Source organism: Lacerta agilis, chromosome 15 (assembly GCF_009819535.1).
Source record: "Lacerta agilis isolate rLacAgi1 chromosome 15, rLacAgi1.pri, whole genome shotgun sequence".
Lineage (NCBI taxonomy): Eukaryota > Metazoa > Chordata > Lepidosauria > Squamata > Lacertidae > Lacerta > Lacerta agilis.
In genome coordinates, this window is record NC_046326.1 from 34,870,071 (window position 1) to 34,889,848 (window position 19,778).

At 46.2% G+C, this 19,778-nt stretch overlaps 1 protein-coding gene and 1 non-coding gene across 7 annotated transcripts in view; both read right to left on the reverse strand.

Annotated features, from left to right (window-relative positions):
* Window positions 1-918: 918 nt before the first annotated feature.
* Window positions 919-19,778, reverse strand: part of RAP1GAP2 (RAP1 GTPase activating protein 2) — a 194,491-nt gene continuing 175,631 nt past the window's right edge. For 5 of the 6 annotated variants that reach the window (XM_033171730.1, XM_033171733.1, XM_033171732.1 and 2 more), the window contains 11 exons: window positions 19,300-19,371; window positions 17,689-17,775; window positions 16,282-16,416; window positions 10,024-10,161; window positions 9,444-9,562; window positions 8,226-8,339; window positions 7,597-7,714; window positions 6,861-6,987; window positions 3,297-3,373; window positions 2,291-2,331; window positions 920-1,402 (listed from right to left, as the gene is read on the reverse strand). In XM_033171730.1, the coding sequence (XP_033027621.1) occupies window positions 2,323-2,331; window positions 3,297-3,373; window positions 6,861-6,987; window positions 7,597-7,714; window positions 8,226-8,339; window positions 9,444-9,562; window positions 10,024-10,161; window positions 16,282-16,416; window positions 17,689-17,775; window positions 19,300-19,371 (996 nt within the window). In that variant the 3' untranslated portion in view covers window positions 920-1,402; window positions 2,291-2,322. Of the gene's footprint in view, window positions 1,403-2,290; window positions 2,332-3,296; window positions 3,374-6,860; window positions 6,988-7,596; window positions 7,715-8,225; window positions 8,340-9,443; window positions 9,563-10,023; window positions 10,162-16,281; window positions 16,417-17,688; window positions 17,776-19,299; window positions 19,372-19,778 lie in introns of all 6 variants that reach the window. The other variant, XM_033171729.1, reaches the window with a different exon arrangement.
* On the reverse strand, window positions 19,668-19,740 carry TRNAK-CUU. The gene has a single exon. It is a non-coding gene; the product is annotated as a tRNA-Lys (tRNA).

Sequence of the window (19,778 nt, forward strand, 5' to 3'; positions counted from 1 at the left end):
AACCCCCTGCCAAGCAGGAAACACCATCAAAGCATTCCTGACAGATGGCTGTCAAGCCTCTGCTTAAAGACCGCCAAAGAAGGAGACTCCACCACACTCCTTGGCAGCAAATTCCACTGCCGAACAGCTCTTACTGTCAGGAAGTTCTTCCTAATGTTTAGGTGGAATCTTCTTTCTTGTAGTTTGAATCCATTGCTCCGTGTCCGCTTCTCTGGAGCAGCAGAAAACAACCTTTCTCCCTCCTCTATATGACATCCTTTTATATATTTGAACATGGCTATCATATCACCCCTTAACCTTCTCTTCTCCAGGCTAAACATACCCAGCTCCCTACCGGTCACCGTGACTACTCACGCTATCAAAGACTGTGCGTTGATCAGCGTGCACTGATCTCCACACATGAAGCAAGTTCATGCACAGGCATCTTCCAAAAACCCGCTCTACGGAACTCCTAGCCACGAGATGTTCTGACGGCCATTCGCTACAATAGCTTTAGGGGGAGATTAGACAATTCCATGGGGGAGGAGAAATTTGCTGTTGGCTTTCAGCTCTGGTAGCTGAATTAGGCTCCCAATTTCCCAGGCAGGGTGCTGCCGGGGGGTTGAGGACTGCCGTTCGCTCTGGCTGTGGGCTTCCTAGGGACATCTGCATGGTCACTGTGGTGAACAGCAGGCTGGGCCAGACACACCTTTGGTCCAGCAGGTCTCTTCTTATATTCTAGAACTGGGCTTGGTAAGGAAAGAGAGATAAAGAATAGAGCGGGACTTAAGTAAGGGGGAAAGATGCTACGTTCTGAATTGGCCGAGGTCTTCAAGGGGAAGAACTTGCAGAACAAGTCTATTTGCATTTAAAAAAAAGGACACTTGACTTTAGGCCCTGGGAAGGGAAGAAAGTAGCTTATAATATCACTATGAGTGATTATTATTATTATTATTATTATTTAAAACCAAAGTAACTTTCTCAAATCATCAGGAGAGCATCGCTCATGACCTTCAGTCAAACAGCTACGATTAAGGACAAGGAGCACACTGGTTTTGCAGATTTCAGAATACCAAACGGAAACAGAGTAAGAAGCGGGTTCAAGTATAATGTCAGCAGCAAACCCATCTCCTCTCCCCAGATGTCCTTTGGATCACGAGGGACGGAGCAGAGACAGGGGTCGGCGAGGGAAGAGAGTCCCACAACCTGTCAGGTTCATCTCCCCGGTCATCTATCCCGGCCGAGGAGACGTGGCAAGAAGGTAGCAGCTCCCTCAGGGTCGGACGGGAACATTTGCCTGGGTGAAGCACATTTCATACGTGGCAGTGGCGCATAGTGTGGCGGACGGACGATGTCAGTCGAAAAGAGCGTTTTCACGTAAGAAAAACAGGAAGGAAGGAAGAAAAACCTGAACAGAAATGCCCTGGAAAAGAGGAGGAAAGAAATTAGATGGGGGAACCTGACCCTTAGCTAGGCAGGGCTACACATAATATTCACATTGAATGTTTGTTTGTTTTGCAGCAGAAGGCATCATTCAGCATAGCAATGGGGCTAAGGGTTGGAAGCCTTAGTCCAGAGATCATAGAATCATAGAGTTGGAAGAATCCACAAGGGCCATCTGGTCCAACCCCCTGCCAAGAAGGCCCTTGGAGCTGGACCTCAGTGTCCGGGCTGAACGATGGAGGTGGAGATGCTCCTTCAGGTATACAGGGCCGAGGCCATTTAGGGCTTTAAAGGTCAGCACCAACACTTTGAATTCTGCTCGGAAACGGACTGGGAGCCAATGTAGATCCTTTAGGATTGGTGTTATATGGTCCTGGCGGCTGCTCCCAGTCACCAGTCTAGCTACTACATTCTGGATTAGTTGTAGTTTCCGAGTCACCTTCAAAGGTATCCCCACGTAGAGCGTGTTGCAGTTGTTTGTGGTGGAACAACTGCAAGTGTTCCTGGGTGGCAACTGGTTATCTGGATCAGCTTCAATCTGGTTTCAGGTCTGGGTTCTGGACTGAATCAGCCTTCCCTCACACACCCCTGTGATTGGGGGGCCCTGGGCCACGTGACATTAGCATGCCGGGCACACATGCCCTGCGATGTGCGCGCATGACATCAGCACCCCCCTGTGGCACGCGTGCATGGCTGCCACAGAGCTTTGAGGGGACCTGGCCCCTTCATTTAAATTTGGGGTGGGCTTGCCCCTGCCACCCCCCTACTCAGCAGCCCTGCCTCTTACCTCCTGCTGGATGCAAAGACAGAAAACAGAAAAAAGGTACAGGAGGACCATCTTGGTGAGATCTCGGCCCAACTGACTCACCTTTTTGGGAGGTCTGTAGTCTTATCCGTCAGCTAATGTGTCTGCAAGGAAAGGAAAAGGATCGGCTGACTTCACGCATGCCTCATTTACTCTATTGCAGCGATGTGTTGCCCTCCAGGTGTGTGGACTCCACCTCCCATTGGCACCCACCCACCCCATGCATGGCCACAAGTATGGGGCCATGGAACTTGTATTCCGCTGTCTGGTTTCCCACAGGCATCTGGTTGGCCACTGTGAGAGCAGGCCTGATCCAGGAGGACTATTCTTATTATGTCCTTAGAAGCACAGCCATCATGGTTAATAGCCATTGATAGCCTTCGCCTCCAGGAATTTTAAAGCCGTCCAAGTTAGTGGCCATCACTGCCTCATGTGGCAGTGAGTTCCACAGTTTAACTATGCGCGAAACTTTCCTTCATCTGTCCTGAATCTTCCACAATCTTCTTTGGATGCCTTCTGGCATTATGAGAGACCGGGGGGGAGGGGGACTTTTCTCTATTCAGTTTCTCCTGTCCATGCATAATTTCCTAAACTTGAATCTTGTTGCCTCTTACCCGCCTTTTCTCTAAACTAAAAAAAAAGTCCCAAATGTTCCTTCCCCTTGATCCCCTTGATCAGTTCCCCTTGATCAGTTTGGTGGTGGGACATACACATATGGTTGGCCTCTTTGAGAACAGGGATAGCTCAGTTGGTTAGAGCATGATGCTGGTAATGCCAAGGTTGCAGGTTCGATCCCTGTATGGAACAGCTGCGTATTCCTGCATTGCAGGGGTTGGACTAGATGATCCTCAGGGTCCCTTCCAATTCTATAACTAGATGGACCAATGTACAGGCTCTTCTTGTATTCTTATGTTGCTGAACCACAACTCCCATCAGCCCAAGCAGGCATGGCTAATGGCCGGGGGTGATGGGAGTTGTAGTTCCTGTAACATCCAGAGGGCCAAAGGTTCCCCAGCTGTAGATTGACCAACGTCTTAAGTCTACGGTAGGTTGATACGTTCAAACTTACCGGGCCAGAACTTGAATGGCTAAGTTTATCAAAACGAAATTTAAGATTTGACCTCGGAGAATTCCTGCTCTTCATATCTGTTTGAAATAATAATAATAACCCAGTGAAAAAAAAGTGTTTGCTTCAAGTGATTGAACTCAAGAGTAGCCAATGGGGTGCTCTCTAAATGTCACTGGATCACAACCTCTGTCATTCCTGATCATTAATTTCTGGGAATGATAGGAGTTGGAGTCATCTAGAGGGCACCATTTTGGCTACCCCGAATTTAATGGAATGAATCTAAACCAGACTGGAACCAGTTTAGTTTAACAGAAGCCCACTGTCAATATAGAAACAACAATGTATTAATTTTGCGGTGGCCTGAAAGTGGGAGGAGGGCCCCCTGCTCACGTGACTTTCCCCAAGCCATCCCAGGAACTGTAGTTTAGCACTTAAAGGTAAAGGTAAAGGGACCCCTGACCATTAGGTCCAGTTGCGGACAACTCTGGGGTTGCGGCGCTCATCTCACTTTACTGGCCGTGGGAGCCAGCGTACAGCTTCCGGGTCCTGTGGCCAACATGACTAAGCCGCTTCTGGCAAACCAGAGCAGCGCACGGAAATGCTGTTTACCTTCCCGCCGGAGTGGTACCTATTTATCTACTTGCACTTTGACGTGCTTTTGAACTGCTAGGTTGACAGGAGCTGGGACCGAGCAACAGGAGCTCACCCCGTCGCGGGGATTCGAACCGCCGACCTTCTGATCAGTGGTTTAACCCGCGTCCCTTAGTCTACCCCTACAGAACTACTATTCCTAGCACCTATAACAAACTACAGTTTCCAGGATTTGGGGTGGTGCGCAGCCATGTGCTTTAACTTTATTGTGATGTACGTAGGGTTTGAGTTTTTCATTATTTCAGAGTAGTTAAGAATTGCCCAGGGGGAAAGCCCCAGCAAAGGAAGAACGGATACAAAAACTTATGGAATATGCAGAAATGGCAAAACTTACCGGAAGAAGAAGAAATCAAGATAACAATTTTTTAAAATAAAAGAATGGAAATGGTTTATTGAATCTTTACAGATAAATTATAAACAGATAAAAACACTGGCAGGATTACAGTAACAACCTGCAGTTTTATAAGAGTATATATTTAAAGAAGACGAATAAATGAGCAAATTAAGCTAATTTGGAGATGCAGAAGATATTAAAAATCGAATTTAAAGAAATGCAGAAAGAGGGGGAAGGAAGTTTTGAAATGTCAAAATGGTTGTAAAATTAGTGAAATGTATAAACTTGAAAAGTATAAATACATTTTTAAAAGATAATAATAATAATAATAATAATAATAATAATAATAATAATAAAGAATTGCCCCGGAAAAGAGGCAATATGGCTGCAGTCAGGGGCATAGCAAAGGGGGGGGGGGCACCCCGTGTTCCATAATGGAGGGGGTGACAAATTATGAAGGAAAAAAAATTGAATTTTTTTTTAATGCCTGCTCCGAAGGTCTTATCATACTATACTAGGGATTATATAGCTATATATGAAATTTCATGCATATCAGTTAATATCTTGACCCTCCTCCACCAAAATAGCTGTTCACTTGGCTGTTTTCCTATGTCATAAAGGCTGAAATTTCAGTTCAGTGGAGCACTTACTGTTCCCAACCCTAACCCTGTGGAAAGCCATCCAATTATACTTTAATTTGATTTTGAGATGTTTTTAGGAGGTAATTTAATTATTGTTTGATTTTTATACCAATGTTATGTATCTGATGTTAGCCACCCTGAGCCCGACTTTGGCCGGGGAGGGTGGGATATAAATAAAAGTTTTTATTATTATTATTACTTGTTATTATTCCTTTGTAAGTAAATATGAAATAATGTAAAACCATTTTTGTGGGGGTGGGAATCAATGGGGGGGGGTTGACAAGAAATTTTCCGCACCGGGTACCACCTGACCTTCCCATGCCTGGGGGGGGGGGGTTGACAAAAAATTTATTGCCCCCAGGTACCAATTTACCTTGCTACGGCCCTGGCTGCAGTCTCAACCCACTTCCTTGAAAGCAAGTTCCGCTCAACCTCACCAGGGCTTACTTCTAAGTAGGACTCTCTAGTGATCATCTTTTACATGCAAGCATCTGATTGTCAGGAGGAGAGCAACTGGAAATGAAATGCTTAACCAGTTATTGAAGTTTTTGATGAAAGGAGTGGGAGCGGGTTGCAAAGAAAATGAGGGAGGGAGAGAAGGAATGAATGTGAAAGCAGACCTGAAGATCTTCCTCTTTTTCCTAGGCTGATCTATGTGACAAAACAGACCCTTTATATAGATATATATGCTGATTTCTCCGCAGTGCCCCAGCCGTGCAGGTGTGCTTACTAATCACCGAGAGCAATCCAAGTTGGTTAATCGAGTGAAGCAAATTTCCATTTTTGTCGCTGTAATAGCCTCATGGGGAGCTAAGGGAAACTTGTCACAGATAAGTAGGATGGTTTCAAGGCAGCCCAGCACATTCTGATCTTACGTGTGCACTGATTCTGCTTGATTTTTTTTTTTTAAAAAAAAAACAATTATTACTACTGTACATTTCATGTCAGCTTGGATAGCTCAGTTGGTTAGAGCGTGGTGCCTGCCAAGGTTGAGGGTTTGATCCCCATTTGGGGCAGCTGCATATTCCTGCGTTGCAGGGGGTTAGACTAGATAATCCTCAGTTTACCTTCGAACTCTACAATTCTATTATTTACAGCACACTTATTTTCTAAATAGCTCAAGGTGGCAAAGGCGCTACTCCTTTTGGTGCACTAATGTGTCATTATTCCCAGGTCATCACAACCTTGAAGGAAATTAGCTGGAGTTAATTAACTTTTACCCTTGTTTTACACTTGTTGATTCCATTGGATTCACGATGGTTAGCATCCTGCTCAGCATATAGGGTCTGACTTAATTAGTCACATGTTACTTTCAGGGGCTTCGAGCTGGGTCTACACAACCTCTCTCTCTCTCTCTCTCTCTCTCTCTCACACACACACACACACACACACAGGTCTGACATTCCCTTTTCACACTCAAGCTCTAATTAAATTCAAACACCTATTGAACCCAGCCATTTAGCACCCACAGACCGATAACTATATAAAAAAGTACAAGTTCGAAGGTGGAGCACAGAAGGAAAAAATTGCCACCCAACGTGTCAACTTGTGTATTTATACTCTGACTGAGGATGGATCTACACACGGGCGGTGGGATGCTATAAATAAGTCAGAAACTAAATCATTTTAACAAAAAAAAACTCTATGGAAAACTGCAAATATATTTTTTTTGCTCCCCAGCGCCATCTGGTGTTGCATGTTTATAACGCATTCAAAACTCCATTGCCATAACCAGGGGCGGACTTTGGTAATCTTTGGTAACATGGTGCCCTGAGTGAGCCCAAAACTTGGCACCTCCAAATGGATCTTCTCAATTATGGGTCTTCTCAATTTTTGCACGCCCTCACCTCAGCACCCACACTGCCTGAAATCCAGCGCAGGCCATAACCAACAACAGGCTCCTACCAATACCATCTCGGTAACTTTTGCCCAACTCACCTGTCGGGCTCCTGCTCATTATCACCGGTGTCGCGGCAGATGCCAGAGCCGGATTCTCGTTGCTTTGGGAAGGGCTGTAGACAAAGACGTCTTGCTTAAATGGTGACGCTGTGGAAGGCTGGCTGCCCTGAGGGAGAACAAGGAAAAGAGAGAGAGTTGGAGGCTTGATGGCGAGATGCAACACACATTTTGTTCCTGGAGTAGGCCTATATTTGAGGAGGGGGAACTATGTGATTGGGGGTAGGGGTCACCAACGCGGCGCTTGCAAGTGCCCGTGTGCCTGCCAGTTCCTCCTACAGACGGTATCCGCAAAAGGTCTCAGGAACTATCCCCTCAAAAACATGCAAGGGAGTGTTTGTTTCTCTGATTCAGTGCCTGGCTGGTCTCTCCTATGCAAAACTCATTACGCCAAACAAACCACGGCAGCCATTTTGGAATGTTCCACACACGCCACGCGGGCCGTTTTGTAATTTGCAAACCCGTGGCAGCCATTTTGTGACACGCGGCACAATTTCAAAAGCGCCTCCTGGGCCAGGAAGGCTGGCGACCCCCTGGGTTATTGGCATGTCAGAGAGATGTATGTGGCTGCGAGACTGAGAGGCTGAAATGATATTGTGCCAGAGGAGAAGATGGGGGAAGCTGTGTGCCTCCTGGTTTATGCAAATGTCAACTGGCTCAGCAACACTGGCCCCCTGAGAGACCAGTCAATATCGGTAAGCGAAAACTGCATTATTACCAGGCTTTCGTATTCTTCCATATTTTCACTCTCCCCTGCCGTGCTGCTGAAGCTGCTGGTACTTGAGGATGAGCGAGAGATGTTTGACCTTCCGTTTTCTTTGAGTTTAATAAATGGCCTGGAAGTCAAAGGAGAAGAAGGCAGAAAATTAAAACTGGATGGTGGCGATGGAGCTTAGAAAAATCTCCCTCTCTGAATTCCTCCCCCAGGATTTGGGGCTCTGTAATACCCCATCTTGTTTCCAGAGCTCATCTGCCATCCTTTTTTGTTCTCCCCACCCCCAGTTCAGACTTTGGATTGTATCCACATATTCACACCATACAATTAAAGCACAATGGTACCACTTTAAACAGCCAGGGCATCCCTCAGACACATTTGGGATCTGTGGTTTGTTCAGGGGAAGCTGAATGTTGTTAGGAGACCCCAATTTCCCTCCCAGAGCTACAGTTTTCAGAGTGGTTTAACAGTCAGTCTCTCTTCCCCTCAAAAATCCAGGGAACTGCAGTTTACTCTTCACAAAGTAGTTCCCAGCACCCTTTACAAACTACAACCCTCAGGATTCTTTGGGGGAGCCATATAGTTTCAACGCATGATATGGATGCGACTTCTGTTTACTTAGCTCTATTTACCTCTCTTTGTTGGGACAGATCTCTGGAGAGCTTGGGTTCGAAGAGGCCTCAGACCTGATTTCTTGAGAGGTGTGTCCTCCTTCAGGGGTCTTCGGTGTTCCTGAGCCACTGTCACTATGAAGAGAGTAAAACACTAGAGTAGCATAGCTTTCAAACAAATCTATCTTGCCTTCTCATACCATTAACATTCTGTTCCGGCAGGTCTCAGGTATGGATGTAAGGCTGGACCTGGGTAGGAACAGCATAAATAAGTATGTGTGTACAGAACTGTCAGCACAGGGACTGCTCCATCACTCTTTGAACCCATAAGTCTGTCCCTGAAGTGAGGAAGAGCAGAAGTGATGAGGTAGGAAACTCTGCCTTCCTCAGAGGAATAAATTTGTGGCTGGCAGGAAGATGAGGAATATCTCTACTAATAATATTTTTCTAATGGTGTTGTCATGCTGCAGTTCACATGGCTGCCAACAGGTGTCACTGCAAACTACAACATGGCAACAAAGTGATCTCTCAGAGCTGCAGGACCATAGCAGCAGTATAGGGGGGTGAGGAGAAGTGGTGGCAGTCAGGCAACTGAGTCATGTGAATGAGCAGCCTGGTGCCCCGGGACAGTGAGTAGAGGTATTGCAAAGTCTAAGGGAAGGGGGTTGTTTTGGTGAGGTGACAAGAGAAGGGTGGGTTTGGCAAAGAGTACGGGGTGAGAGGAAGAGTGGCTATCATGAGATGAGGGGTGGCAGTTAGATGGAGCTGGCTGCAGCTCCTAGTAAACACATATATAAATGTAGGCACGCTAGCATCCAGCACAACTAATTACAATGGCTAAACAAATGGAAAAATTGTTAAGAGGTCTGCCTCAACCCTCAACAATTTTCAAGTTGTCCCGGGAGCAGCAGAGTCTGAGAGCTATGGCTACAAAGGAAACAAAACATACAGTGGTACCTCGGGCTACAAACACCTCGGGTTACAAACATTTCAGGTTACAGACTCCGCTAACCCAGAAGTAGTACCTGGATTAGCCCCAGGATGAGGACAGAAATCGCGCGGTGGCGGTGGGGCGGTGGGAGGCCCCATTAGCTAAAGTGGCACCTCAGATTAAGAACGGTTTCTGGTTAAGAACGGACCTCTGGAACGAATTAAGTTCGTAACCAGAGGTACCACTGTATTGCAATGGCTCCAGAAATGCACTGCACCAGAACCATCCATCTATTCTGAGCAAGTTACCATCGAGTCCGAGGTTCTGCTTGGCTCTCTGATCCAGTGTGCAGGCGAGGGAACAGCCCTGACCTCCTCTTTATGGGACTCCTGGACTGGTTCTTGGCTGTAGCTGCTGATACCGGAGGCTGGGGAGACAAGGCAAACAAAATTGTAACCCTTTTACCAGGCTCACAGTTGCCTGTGAACTGCATAGCGATCTTTATTTTTATTTTTTTTACATACTGGCAATGCATGTAAGACTATAAAATAATCCCAAACATACCCCAAAATCTTCCATAACTGCATAAGACACTGTTGTACACACAAATGCACTTGGTTTATGCAATCAAGAGTCATAGCTGTCAACTTTCCCCCTTTTTAAAGGGAAATTCCCTTATTCCGAATAGGATTCCTCGCAAGAAAAGGGAAAAGTTGACAGCTATGTCAAGAGTACATCTCCTTTTTGGACTGGGGAATGGAATGGACGTTTTGAAACACACAGAGGAAAAGAGGTTGTGACGGCACAGCCGCCAGCCAGTCGGTGCTGTGCAGAGCCAGGTTCCGCCACAAACAAGGGGCGGACACACCCCAGTTGTACTGCACTTACAGAAAAGGTGGCCTTCGTTATTTCGCCACTGTTGTGTGCAATCCCTCCGCTCAAGCTTCCAGGGATGCCTCCGCTCTGATGCTTCTTTTGGCTCCCAACCATGGTTTCCATGGAATGGCTGCGGACCCGGATGGCTCTCTGGCAAGGGGTAACAACAAGAAGAAGTGGAAAGTTAAGATCTTGATCAGAAATTTGCCACAATTCACCGCTGAAATAACGTCACGATTTTGTACTATAATATCTACTCATTGCAAACTCTGAATCTTATGTCGCCAAAAAAACAACAACCCAAAACCACATTATCAGTACATAAGAGGGTGGTATCAGGAGGTGTGAGGGGGCGGTTAATACAGTTTTATAGTGGTACAAAAATATTTAGGGGGGAAATACTAAGTAGTGAAAAGAGCAGCAGCCAAATGTAGATCATGCATACTCAGTGGGCATGGAATACTGAGTAGGAATGGAGTAGTGTGGGAAAGGGCGTGGCCGGCTGGCTGGACCCCCCAAAATACGGGAGTCCCCATATTTACTGACATTCTACCAACTCTTTAAGACACACCTGTTTAGACAAGCACCCCCTGACTTGAAGCTCTTCCTTTGGTTGTTGTTTTAACATTTAAGATGCTCTGGTGTTGTCGCTTGAGTGTCTGTATTAATGAAGGGTACCTGTATTCTTTTACAGGTAGTTTTATTCTTGTTATTTATTGTTTGTGAGCTGCCTTGGTATTTCTTCATGAAATGAAAGGCAGTGTGCAAATTATGTTCCTAATAGGTTAACAGGAGCCATAGGCGCCAACTCTATAGGGCTGAGATGTCTTCAGCTTCGCCCCCCCCCCCCCAAAAAAAGACTGTCGGGATTGGGTTGAGCCCTGCCCCCCCCCCCAAGTTTCAGGGGCTGGGTCTCGTGGCAGTGGGGGAGAGCCTCGTGGCAGCAGTGACCCTCGCTGGGCCTTGCCTCCCCCCGCTATCGACCTCCTCCTGATGCACATCATGCATCGCGCAATGCCCGTGACATCACATGTGTGTGACGCCCGCCCCCGCAATGCTGGGTGCAACTTGATGCCTCTGACAGGAGCACTCACTGCAATAGTTAAAGGTTATATAAAGAGATTGGTTGTTTACTGTAATTAGGCAGTTGGTATGGTGTCATATTTAGAGTGCTCAAGTCCCCAGTAAGCGTCTCTTTGCACAGAGCATTGTGCATATCCATCCTTTTGGTGTGGTGCTTTGCAGGAGTGCAATCGTGATATACTCATAGTACGACTGCATTGAGATTATTTTTGTGTGGTGCTTTAGCAGCACACAGGAGCACATTTTTGCCCCTGTAGGAGCCTGTCCAACCTAAGATCTGCATCAAACAACCTGACGTCTGGGCTACCAGTGACAGCTGTTAAACTGGTGTGTACGGTGTACCACAGGCAAAACAAAACCTTTCGGGTGGTGCCCCTGCACTTTGGAACCCCTTTCCTAGGGAAATGGCTCCCTCATTGCTAGTCTTCGAGAAGTCCTGAAAGGGATTTTTATTCCACTCCACATCTGACTAACGTTACAGTGTTGTGCTTCCAAAAATAAAAATAAAAAACTGACACAAGTTGGCAAGCATTTCATAACCTCACAGGAAGCTGTCTTAGTATAAGGCAGTCAGACCCTTGATCTATCTAGCTCAGTATTATCTCCACATTGACTAGTAGCGGCTGGATAACTTTCTGTGGGTATGAGAATCTGTGGATGGATGATGGTAACCCCATACTGGCAATGGGAGAGAGTGTGCACATGTGCAAGATACCTCTGGCCCTACTCAGCAAGCACCATACATTGTGAATCTTATGGGGAATTCCCTATGCATGATGCAGCTACGTTGATGGAACAGTCCCTGGTCTTCTCTGGATCTCAAAGGGAAGACCATTAAAGGACTGTTGGTGAGCAGTCATAGAATCACAGAGCTCTAGAGCTGGGAAGGACCCCAAGGGTCATCTACTCCAACACAAGGATCACAGCTAAAGAGTCCGTGACAAGTGCCCCCCAACCTCTGTTTAAAAACCTCCAATGAAGGAGAGTCCACCATCTTCCAAGGTCATAGCCTATCAAGGTCACATCATGGTAACCCCTCCTCTGTCATTCCAAAAGGCAAGGTTAGAAATGGATGGAAATGGGAGGGAAGCAGATTTCAGCCCGACTTTAGGAGAAAGTTTCCAACAGTAGGATCTGATTGGCAATGCAACATGCTGCCTCAGAAGGAGGTGGGCTGTCCTTCACTGGGGGGATTTCAGTCAAGGTTGACTGTCCTTCCTCAGGGACAGTTTTCTGTGACTCCTCCCAGGTCACACCAGGTTCTGCTTCTGTAATCCAGGATTGCCCCTTTGGTGGCGACCTCATCAGCCTGCTGAACCCAAACTTTCCTGCTCTCTTGCATGAGCTCCCTTGTCTTCTGTGGGTTTTATGGGCCCTGTGAATGATGGGCTACTTATTTCAGAATGGCTCATGTCAACACTAGAGCTAGTAGCACACATTTCGTAGACACCGATACACCCCCCAATTGTTCTCGAAACAAATCAACACTGAAAACTGGATCAGTTTGCGGTTTATTAGTATTCTGTACATGTAACAGAGAGAGATGTGAAATCAATACTTGAACACAAACACACGAGTTTGGATTCTCTGCATTTCTGGCAAGCATATCTGGTTGGCCACTGTGTGAACAGAATGCTGGGCAATTGATCTGATCCAGTAGGCCTTTCTTGTGTTCTTAATAGTCCTCCCCCCCTCCACCTCCCAACATTAGATGCTTCTGTTGTTCCTGCTCTGCCCTGAATTCCACTCTTCCTGAATGCCGACTTCTCTAGAATAAAGTTTCTGAATTTCAGGACGGAAGCGTTTGCAACTGGCCAGCAACTTTCCATGTCTTCAGTCAGCCACTGACGCATGATGCACCTGCATGGACATTGCAAGCTGTCATGAAGCTTGCATGTCACAGGTAGAATTGCTGCAAGCTTCTTTTGGGGTGTGTAGTCAGTGGGTTGTAGTCAGGGACATCTTTAGCATATGCACTGCCGGGGTGCAAAGATCTGCCCAGCGCCCCCAAATTTAGTTAATTTCTCATGCACGGCGCCGTTGAGAATGACAAGCGCCGTCATTGAGTGTGACAAGTGTCGCTGTTGTGAATGACAAGCACCGTTGCTGACGTGGCGCATCTTTGGTAAATAAGCATACAAAGTTGAAAGTCCTTTAGTGAAACAGTAGGTATACATTTCGGTAACACCTAGGTATATATGTATTTTATTTTTCTAGCTTGATCAAAATTATTTATTATTTCATAACAGGTACATAGTTAAGAGCAGGGGTCAGCAACTTTTTTCAGCCGTGGGTTGGTCCACCGTCCCTCAGACCATGTGGTGGACTGGACTATATTTTTTTGGGGGGGTGAACGAATTCCTATGCCCCACAAATAACCCAGAGATGCATTTTAAATAAAAGCACACATTCTACTCGTGTAAAAACACGCCGATTCCCGGACCATCTGTGGGCCTGATTAAGAAGGCAATTGGGCCACATCCGGCCCATGGGCCTTAGGTTGCCTACCCCTGGTTAAGAGCTTAGGTGGCGTCAGCGGCGGGCGCCCCCCAGAATTCAGCGCCCGGGTGCCCCGCACCCCGGGTAAAGACGGCCCTGGTTGTAGTGGCCTATGCTGAAAAATGCCCTTTTTCTTTCAGCCACCCAAGCATGTCTCACTATCTGAGGGATGACAATCTCAAGGCAGGCACATGGGAAGAGGCCCTCCTTCCAGTACTACGGTTCTGAGCAGTGATGGACTCTTAAATTTCAGTGGTGCCCTGTGCAATGCTAAAATCTGGCTCCCCCTGCCTCTCGCACTCCTTTCTACAGCATTGTTTTGGCGCCTCCTGCAGCATGGTGTCCAGTTTGGTCAAACTGGTCATGCTGCCCCCAAACCACCTCCATCTCATCCCATTAAAGGCTTTCAAGGTCAAAGCACTCATTAAAATCTTCACAAAACCATATCTAGCATATTTTTCGCTCCATAAGACACACTTTTTTCCTCCTAAAAATTAAGGGGAAATACCTGTGCGTCTTATGAAGCGAATGGTGGTCCCTGGAGCCGGATTGCCCAGGGGCCAAAAGCAGATAGTGCTTTTTATTTTACAAAGAGAAAAGGGGGTGTTGAAAGGACCCCGCTCAGCAGCTGATCAGCAAGGGATCGGGAGAGAGATAAGAGTCCCGGCTCCCTTTCAGTCCCGCCCTCCATTGTTGAATGTGCTGCAGAGGGAGGTTGTTTGTTTCCCCAGCGACATGTGACTGGCTGATTAGATTAGCTGTCTGGAAACTGTAGAAATGGCTCTCTTTCCTTCAGAAGCTGCAGAAATGTGAGTTGAACCCCATAAAAATAGGGCTTTTCCTCTTTGCTTTTCCCCTTTGCAAAAGGAGCTTTGCTTTTCTCCCTTTGCAAAAAAAGCTGCAAAACCTTTAGCTGATCCTAAAAAAACAAAAAAAAAAAAAACCAGGGCTTTTCCCTTTGCAAAAAAAGCTGCAAAACTTTTAGCTGATCCTCAAAAAAACAGGGCTTTTAGAGGAGGAAAACCAGAAAAATAAATTTTTTCCTTGTTTCCTCCTCTAAAAACGAGGTGTGCCCTATGGTCCGGTGCGACCTACGGAGTGAAAAATACGGTATTCAATCACGCCAAGACTGCATCTTTGTAGAGTTTTATTAAAGCACAAAAGGAATCAGTAAAATGTATTACCCACTGAGAATCTCTATTCAGCCATGAATATCATATCTATATTACTTTTTTTAAACCATGTTTTATATGGGCAATATAGCAACGGGGAAGTGCGTGGAAGAGATGCAAATGAAGGAATTGGAAACTGTTCACGTGCAGATTTATTTTGGGTGGAGTGGCGGGAATCTATAAAAGAATGGAGGGTTCTTAATTTGTCGGCTCTACTTCAGAAATCAAAATCCAGGACTCCACAAGTGAAGGCACTCCTTGACCGCCATTCAAGGAAAGAAGGTTACAAAGACTGGGAAGGGTATCTCCCAATGAAATGCACTGTTATTTTCACCAATATATTAATCTTCTTATATGCACACTTTCACCCTGGCATTCAGTGACATTTGTTTTTTTTCTGGCTGAAGTGTCGCCTTGCAAAATTTCAAAAAAAAACAGGGTCGTTTCGGTTTGCATATTGTTTCAAAAAGTGTGAATGAGGTAGATGATGAGCCTTTAAGGGCAAACTGAATCAAATTGCTCCCCCATTTCTAGTCCGAGGACAATCCAGTACCTCCTTGCAGGAAACAACAGCCCCTGAAGCAGGCAGGACTTACTTCTGAGTAGATCCGTACAGGGTTGTGCCATTACTTCAAGCTATTTACCGCTACCTGCCTGACTTCAGAGCTAAGTGGAAAGGAAATTCTGATTCCCTCAGTCTGTGAAAGTGGCAACAAAGTGGAAATGAACTTCTGTGATTCCTTGCTGCGTCCTGGAGGAGGAGGAGGGGGGAGAGATACCCGTCTGTTTCCCCGTCTCTCGTCCCATTACATATCTACACGGGAAACACGCTGAGAAGTAAATAAGCTATCAAGCAGACCAGCAGAGCTGTCCAGAGGTAAAACGGCAGCTGCAAAATTATTTCGACAGTTGTTTTCCTCGCAAGCCCTGGGACACCCTGAAATGCCAAAAGAGCAAGGAAATCCAATTTCATATCAACGCGGAGAAGGCATTAGAGAGGAGCGTTAGCATGTCTCGGGAGGGGGAGGGGGCATCTTGTAACAAAATGGTCCTTTCTGACAAAGGATTTGGGAGATGTTCCAAGCAGCTGTAGCTAGGGAGATAGGAAAAGGCCAGGGATCTAGGAAGAAAGGATCCCACCCCATGGCCTTATTCGGAAGCTGCTTTTGTGAGTCAGATTACTGGCCCATCTAGTTCAGTATAGTTTACACCAGAGTTCCCCAAATTTGGGTCAAATTTGGACCACAATTCCAAACATTCTATGATTCTCTCCTTGCCGCCAGACACCCCTCCACCCCCTTTTTACAGCACTGGACTGCTCCAAGTGGACCCGATTCAACTGCAGGCAATATAAGGCTGCCTCAATCCAATTTGGCCAAATCCCACATCAGCCTGATTTGGTCTTGGATTTGGCCAGATCTTGTGCACAGTCTTAGCTTTAACCCTTTCCCCACACCGCAGTCTAGGTCCCAGACCTGATGAAAACCGGAAATCGAGGACAAAGCTTCTCCGTTACCTTAAACGATTCCAAGAATCCCCCGTGGGCCCCATTCTCCAGCTTGTCCTCCTCACAGCCCAAGCCCAGCATCATTTGTGTGTGGATATGGAGATCGTCGTGGAGGTTGTCCAAGAGGGCGGCTCGCGTCCGGTCCTGAAACCAAGTTGGGAGGCAACAATGGCTTTTAAAGCTACAACTGATTATGGGCATAGTAGCAATGCATTGATTGGTTAGGCTCTCATGATGCTGTAACAGCCTCGGCAAAGAGGAATCCAGAATAAATAAATAAATTTATTATTATTATTATTATTATTATTATTATTATTATTATTATTATTATTCATTGTAATGACCCAGCGCCCCACTGATGAAAATTTCACCTGGGACAACTAGAGAGCAGTGAAAAAGCAGGAGCTCGGGGGTTAGGAATTAAGAAAAATCATCAGATTTGTTTCAGGAAACTGAGCCCTCCTGTATGCAGCTCAGCCGTTAATTGGCGATAAGCATGTAATTAATAGAGCTGCAAGCTTTAATCTGCAGATGAAGCAAGATTAATCAACTAAAGCTTTTGTGGATTAATCAGTGGGAGGTAATTTTAATCAGGGAGGGCAAAGTTTAATTGGTGGGTATACGCATACACACACACTGCAAACCTATACACACTTCCCTGAGAAGATTGCACACTAAGGCTCATATAACTAGTATGCTAGGAATTTTTTGAGCAAGTGACAGCCTTAATAATGATAGGCTACATGGGGAATTTATAAATATTTCCAGTGGTTGCTGGTAGCCATTGGGACTGGTAGGGTAAAAGGCAAGAAGCTCAACAATATTTGAATATTGAAAATTCAATATTTGAATATTCAATATTGAAATATTGAAATTTTGAATATTTGAATATTCAATATTGAAATATTGAAATATTCAATATTTGAATATTGGGGGGAAATTCTGAAGAACTTAAAGGTATTTACTTGAAAAACTTGTTGGAAAAGACATTCCCACACCCAAGCTGTATAAGCGTGCCTCCAGACTGCCAGTGTTTTTCAGGTGGGATTCAAATACATACTAAAACTTTAGCTTGGCTCCTTTAAGGCGAATGAAAGGGTTCTATAAATAATAATAATAATTTATTTATACCCCGCCCATCTGGCTGGGTTACCTGGGTGCAACAAATCTACATTTTAAATAAGAACCAGACTTTGTTGTGGTTTGGAAAGTGAAAAGGAAATGTTTTGAAAAGTGTGGGAAGAAGGAATGACTAATGGGAAGATGTTCTGCAAGGGAATCAGGATGAATGCAGAACTTGTGGTCATATAACCACCTCATAAACAAATAAGAAATGACCCGAGTTTCCAAAGCAAGCAGTATTTGAGGTGAAGAGGTCCCTCACCTGCTAATCTGCTCCAGGTCAACCCAACTTACCTCGAGCTTTGCAAACTTGTCTGATTTGCAACAGGCGTTCTCTGCGTTGATCAGCTTAGTGAGGAGAAACTCTCGAAATTCTGAATTCTGGAGGAGAGAAAATAAAGGAGTGGAGGAACGGCTAAAAAATAAAGCTGGAAAGTCCACGCCCGTTTCATATTCTTTGTGTGCGATCTCCAGTGATCATGGCTACAGTTTCCAAATCCTTATTTATTTGTGTTTCTTATTGCATTTATACCCTGACGTTTCTCCAAAGTGCTCAAAGTGGTGTACATGTTTGCCCCCTCCTTCCATATTAGCCTCACAGCAAATCCTGTGAGGTAGAGGTTAGGCAGAGAGACATTTAGTGCGGCCCAAGATCACCCAGCCAGCTTCATGGCCAAGCGGGGAATTTTTGAACAACGGTCTCGCAGGTCCAACACTCTAACCACTACACCACACTCCTGAAGCCCCAAAGCCAAGGGTTCACCGCTGCAGCAATATTATTGGCCCCTGGGGCCAGCCTATGGAATTTTGCTGCCCGAGGCAAAGGACAAGACAGCACACACGCCCCATCCCTCATGCAGCAGCACACTAGATTGGCAGTGAATCTTAGAAACATGCATAGTTTCTAACTGGAGTCAACACGAGAGATGCAGGGCTCCGTTGTCGTGAATCTGGCTCTTCATTTGAGGAAACGATGTACAACTCAACAACCTTTCCCAGCAGGTCTTGCTCCTGTGGAGCAGTTTCCAGGACTGAAGGTCCTTGCTTTCTAAGTCTCCTCTTCTCCCTCATGTTTCCCAAACAGTCTCAAACTGTGTCTGCCCACCTCTGACCTCTGTCCTGCCCTCCACATTACTCTGTACGTTCTTGGAGACCAGGAGAGAGAGCAGAGCTTGTCGCTGCAGGAGAAGGAGACTCCTTGAATTCTTCATCAGCCTCTTGCCCTGCTCCCCCCCCCCTTCAGCTTCAGCCTCAGAGTCTGAACTGCTCCCTGTCACCGACTCTCCCTGCTCAGAAAACTCTGTTGCCTCTTCAGCATCCAGCCCCTCCGGCCAATCTTCTCCTTCTCACATCAGTGTCAGAAGCTTAAAGGGGGTGGGGATGGTAAGTCTCTGCCATCTTACAATGGCAGACCCCACCCTGGGGGGGGGGAGATAGATTTTGCCCAGTGTGCCCCACCTCCGCCAAGTCACTGAAAATGTCCCCCTACCGCTTTCATGGGAAATAAATAGCTGAGGGCAGTCATTCCATCAGACTGCCTCAGTGGGAGAGGTAGGAAGCAGGGTTCCTCTCACCAGCTTTGCCGGAAGACCAGCTCCATCAGGCACCAGCTGGTCATTATGGGATGCAACAGGTTAAAAACTTGTACCTGAGTTTGATTCTCCCCCCCCCCCTTTCTTCTCTCCCTGTCCCTTCCCCTTGTGTGTCATGGGTTGTTGTTCTGGGGTTGCAAGCCTGCAAGCAGAGACTGTCTTACTGTAATTGATTTTAAGTACGCCACTCTGGGAGCCTTTTTGGCTGAAGAGCAGGAAACAAACAAATTCTCTAAATCATCACCGTCAATTGTCCCTGCAGGGGAAACAAGCAGGAGGTTTATTTAGCCCGAAACGAGTAAACATTCCTTACTTTTTGAAACACAGAAGGGTTTGGCAGCGGGGGACCGAACGCAGGGACATCTTCTCGCGCAGTTACAGCCACCTATGCGGGATGAAGCAAAAACACATTTGAAAACCTATATGGGGGGGAGGAGGAAAGCACAAGGAATAAATGCACACAGACAGATATAGTAAAAAAAAATAGAGCACCCAGAATGCACAAACCGAGGCACTGCGTTCAGCAGAGGCTGGTCCATTGGAGCAGATAAGGCACTGCCCCATCAACCTCAGATAGGGCCTTGAAGTGGAATAAGAGTGCTTTAAATATATATAGAATCATAGAGTTGGAAGGGACCACGAGGGTCATCTAGTCCAACCCCCTGCAATGCAGGGATCTTTCGCCCAGTGTGGGGCTCGAACCCACAACCCTGAGATTAAGAGTCTCGTGCTCTACCGACTGAGCTACCCCAGCTGTTTGTGGCTTAAAGGAGTGCTACGAAAATGTAACAA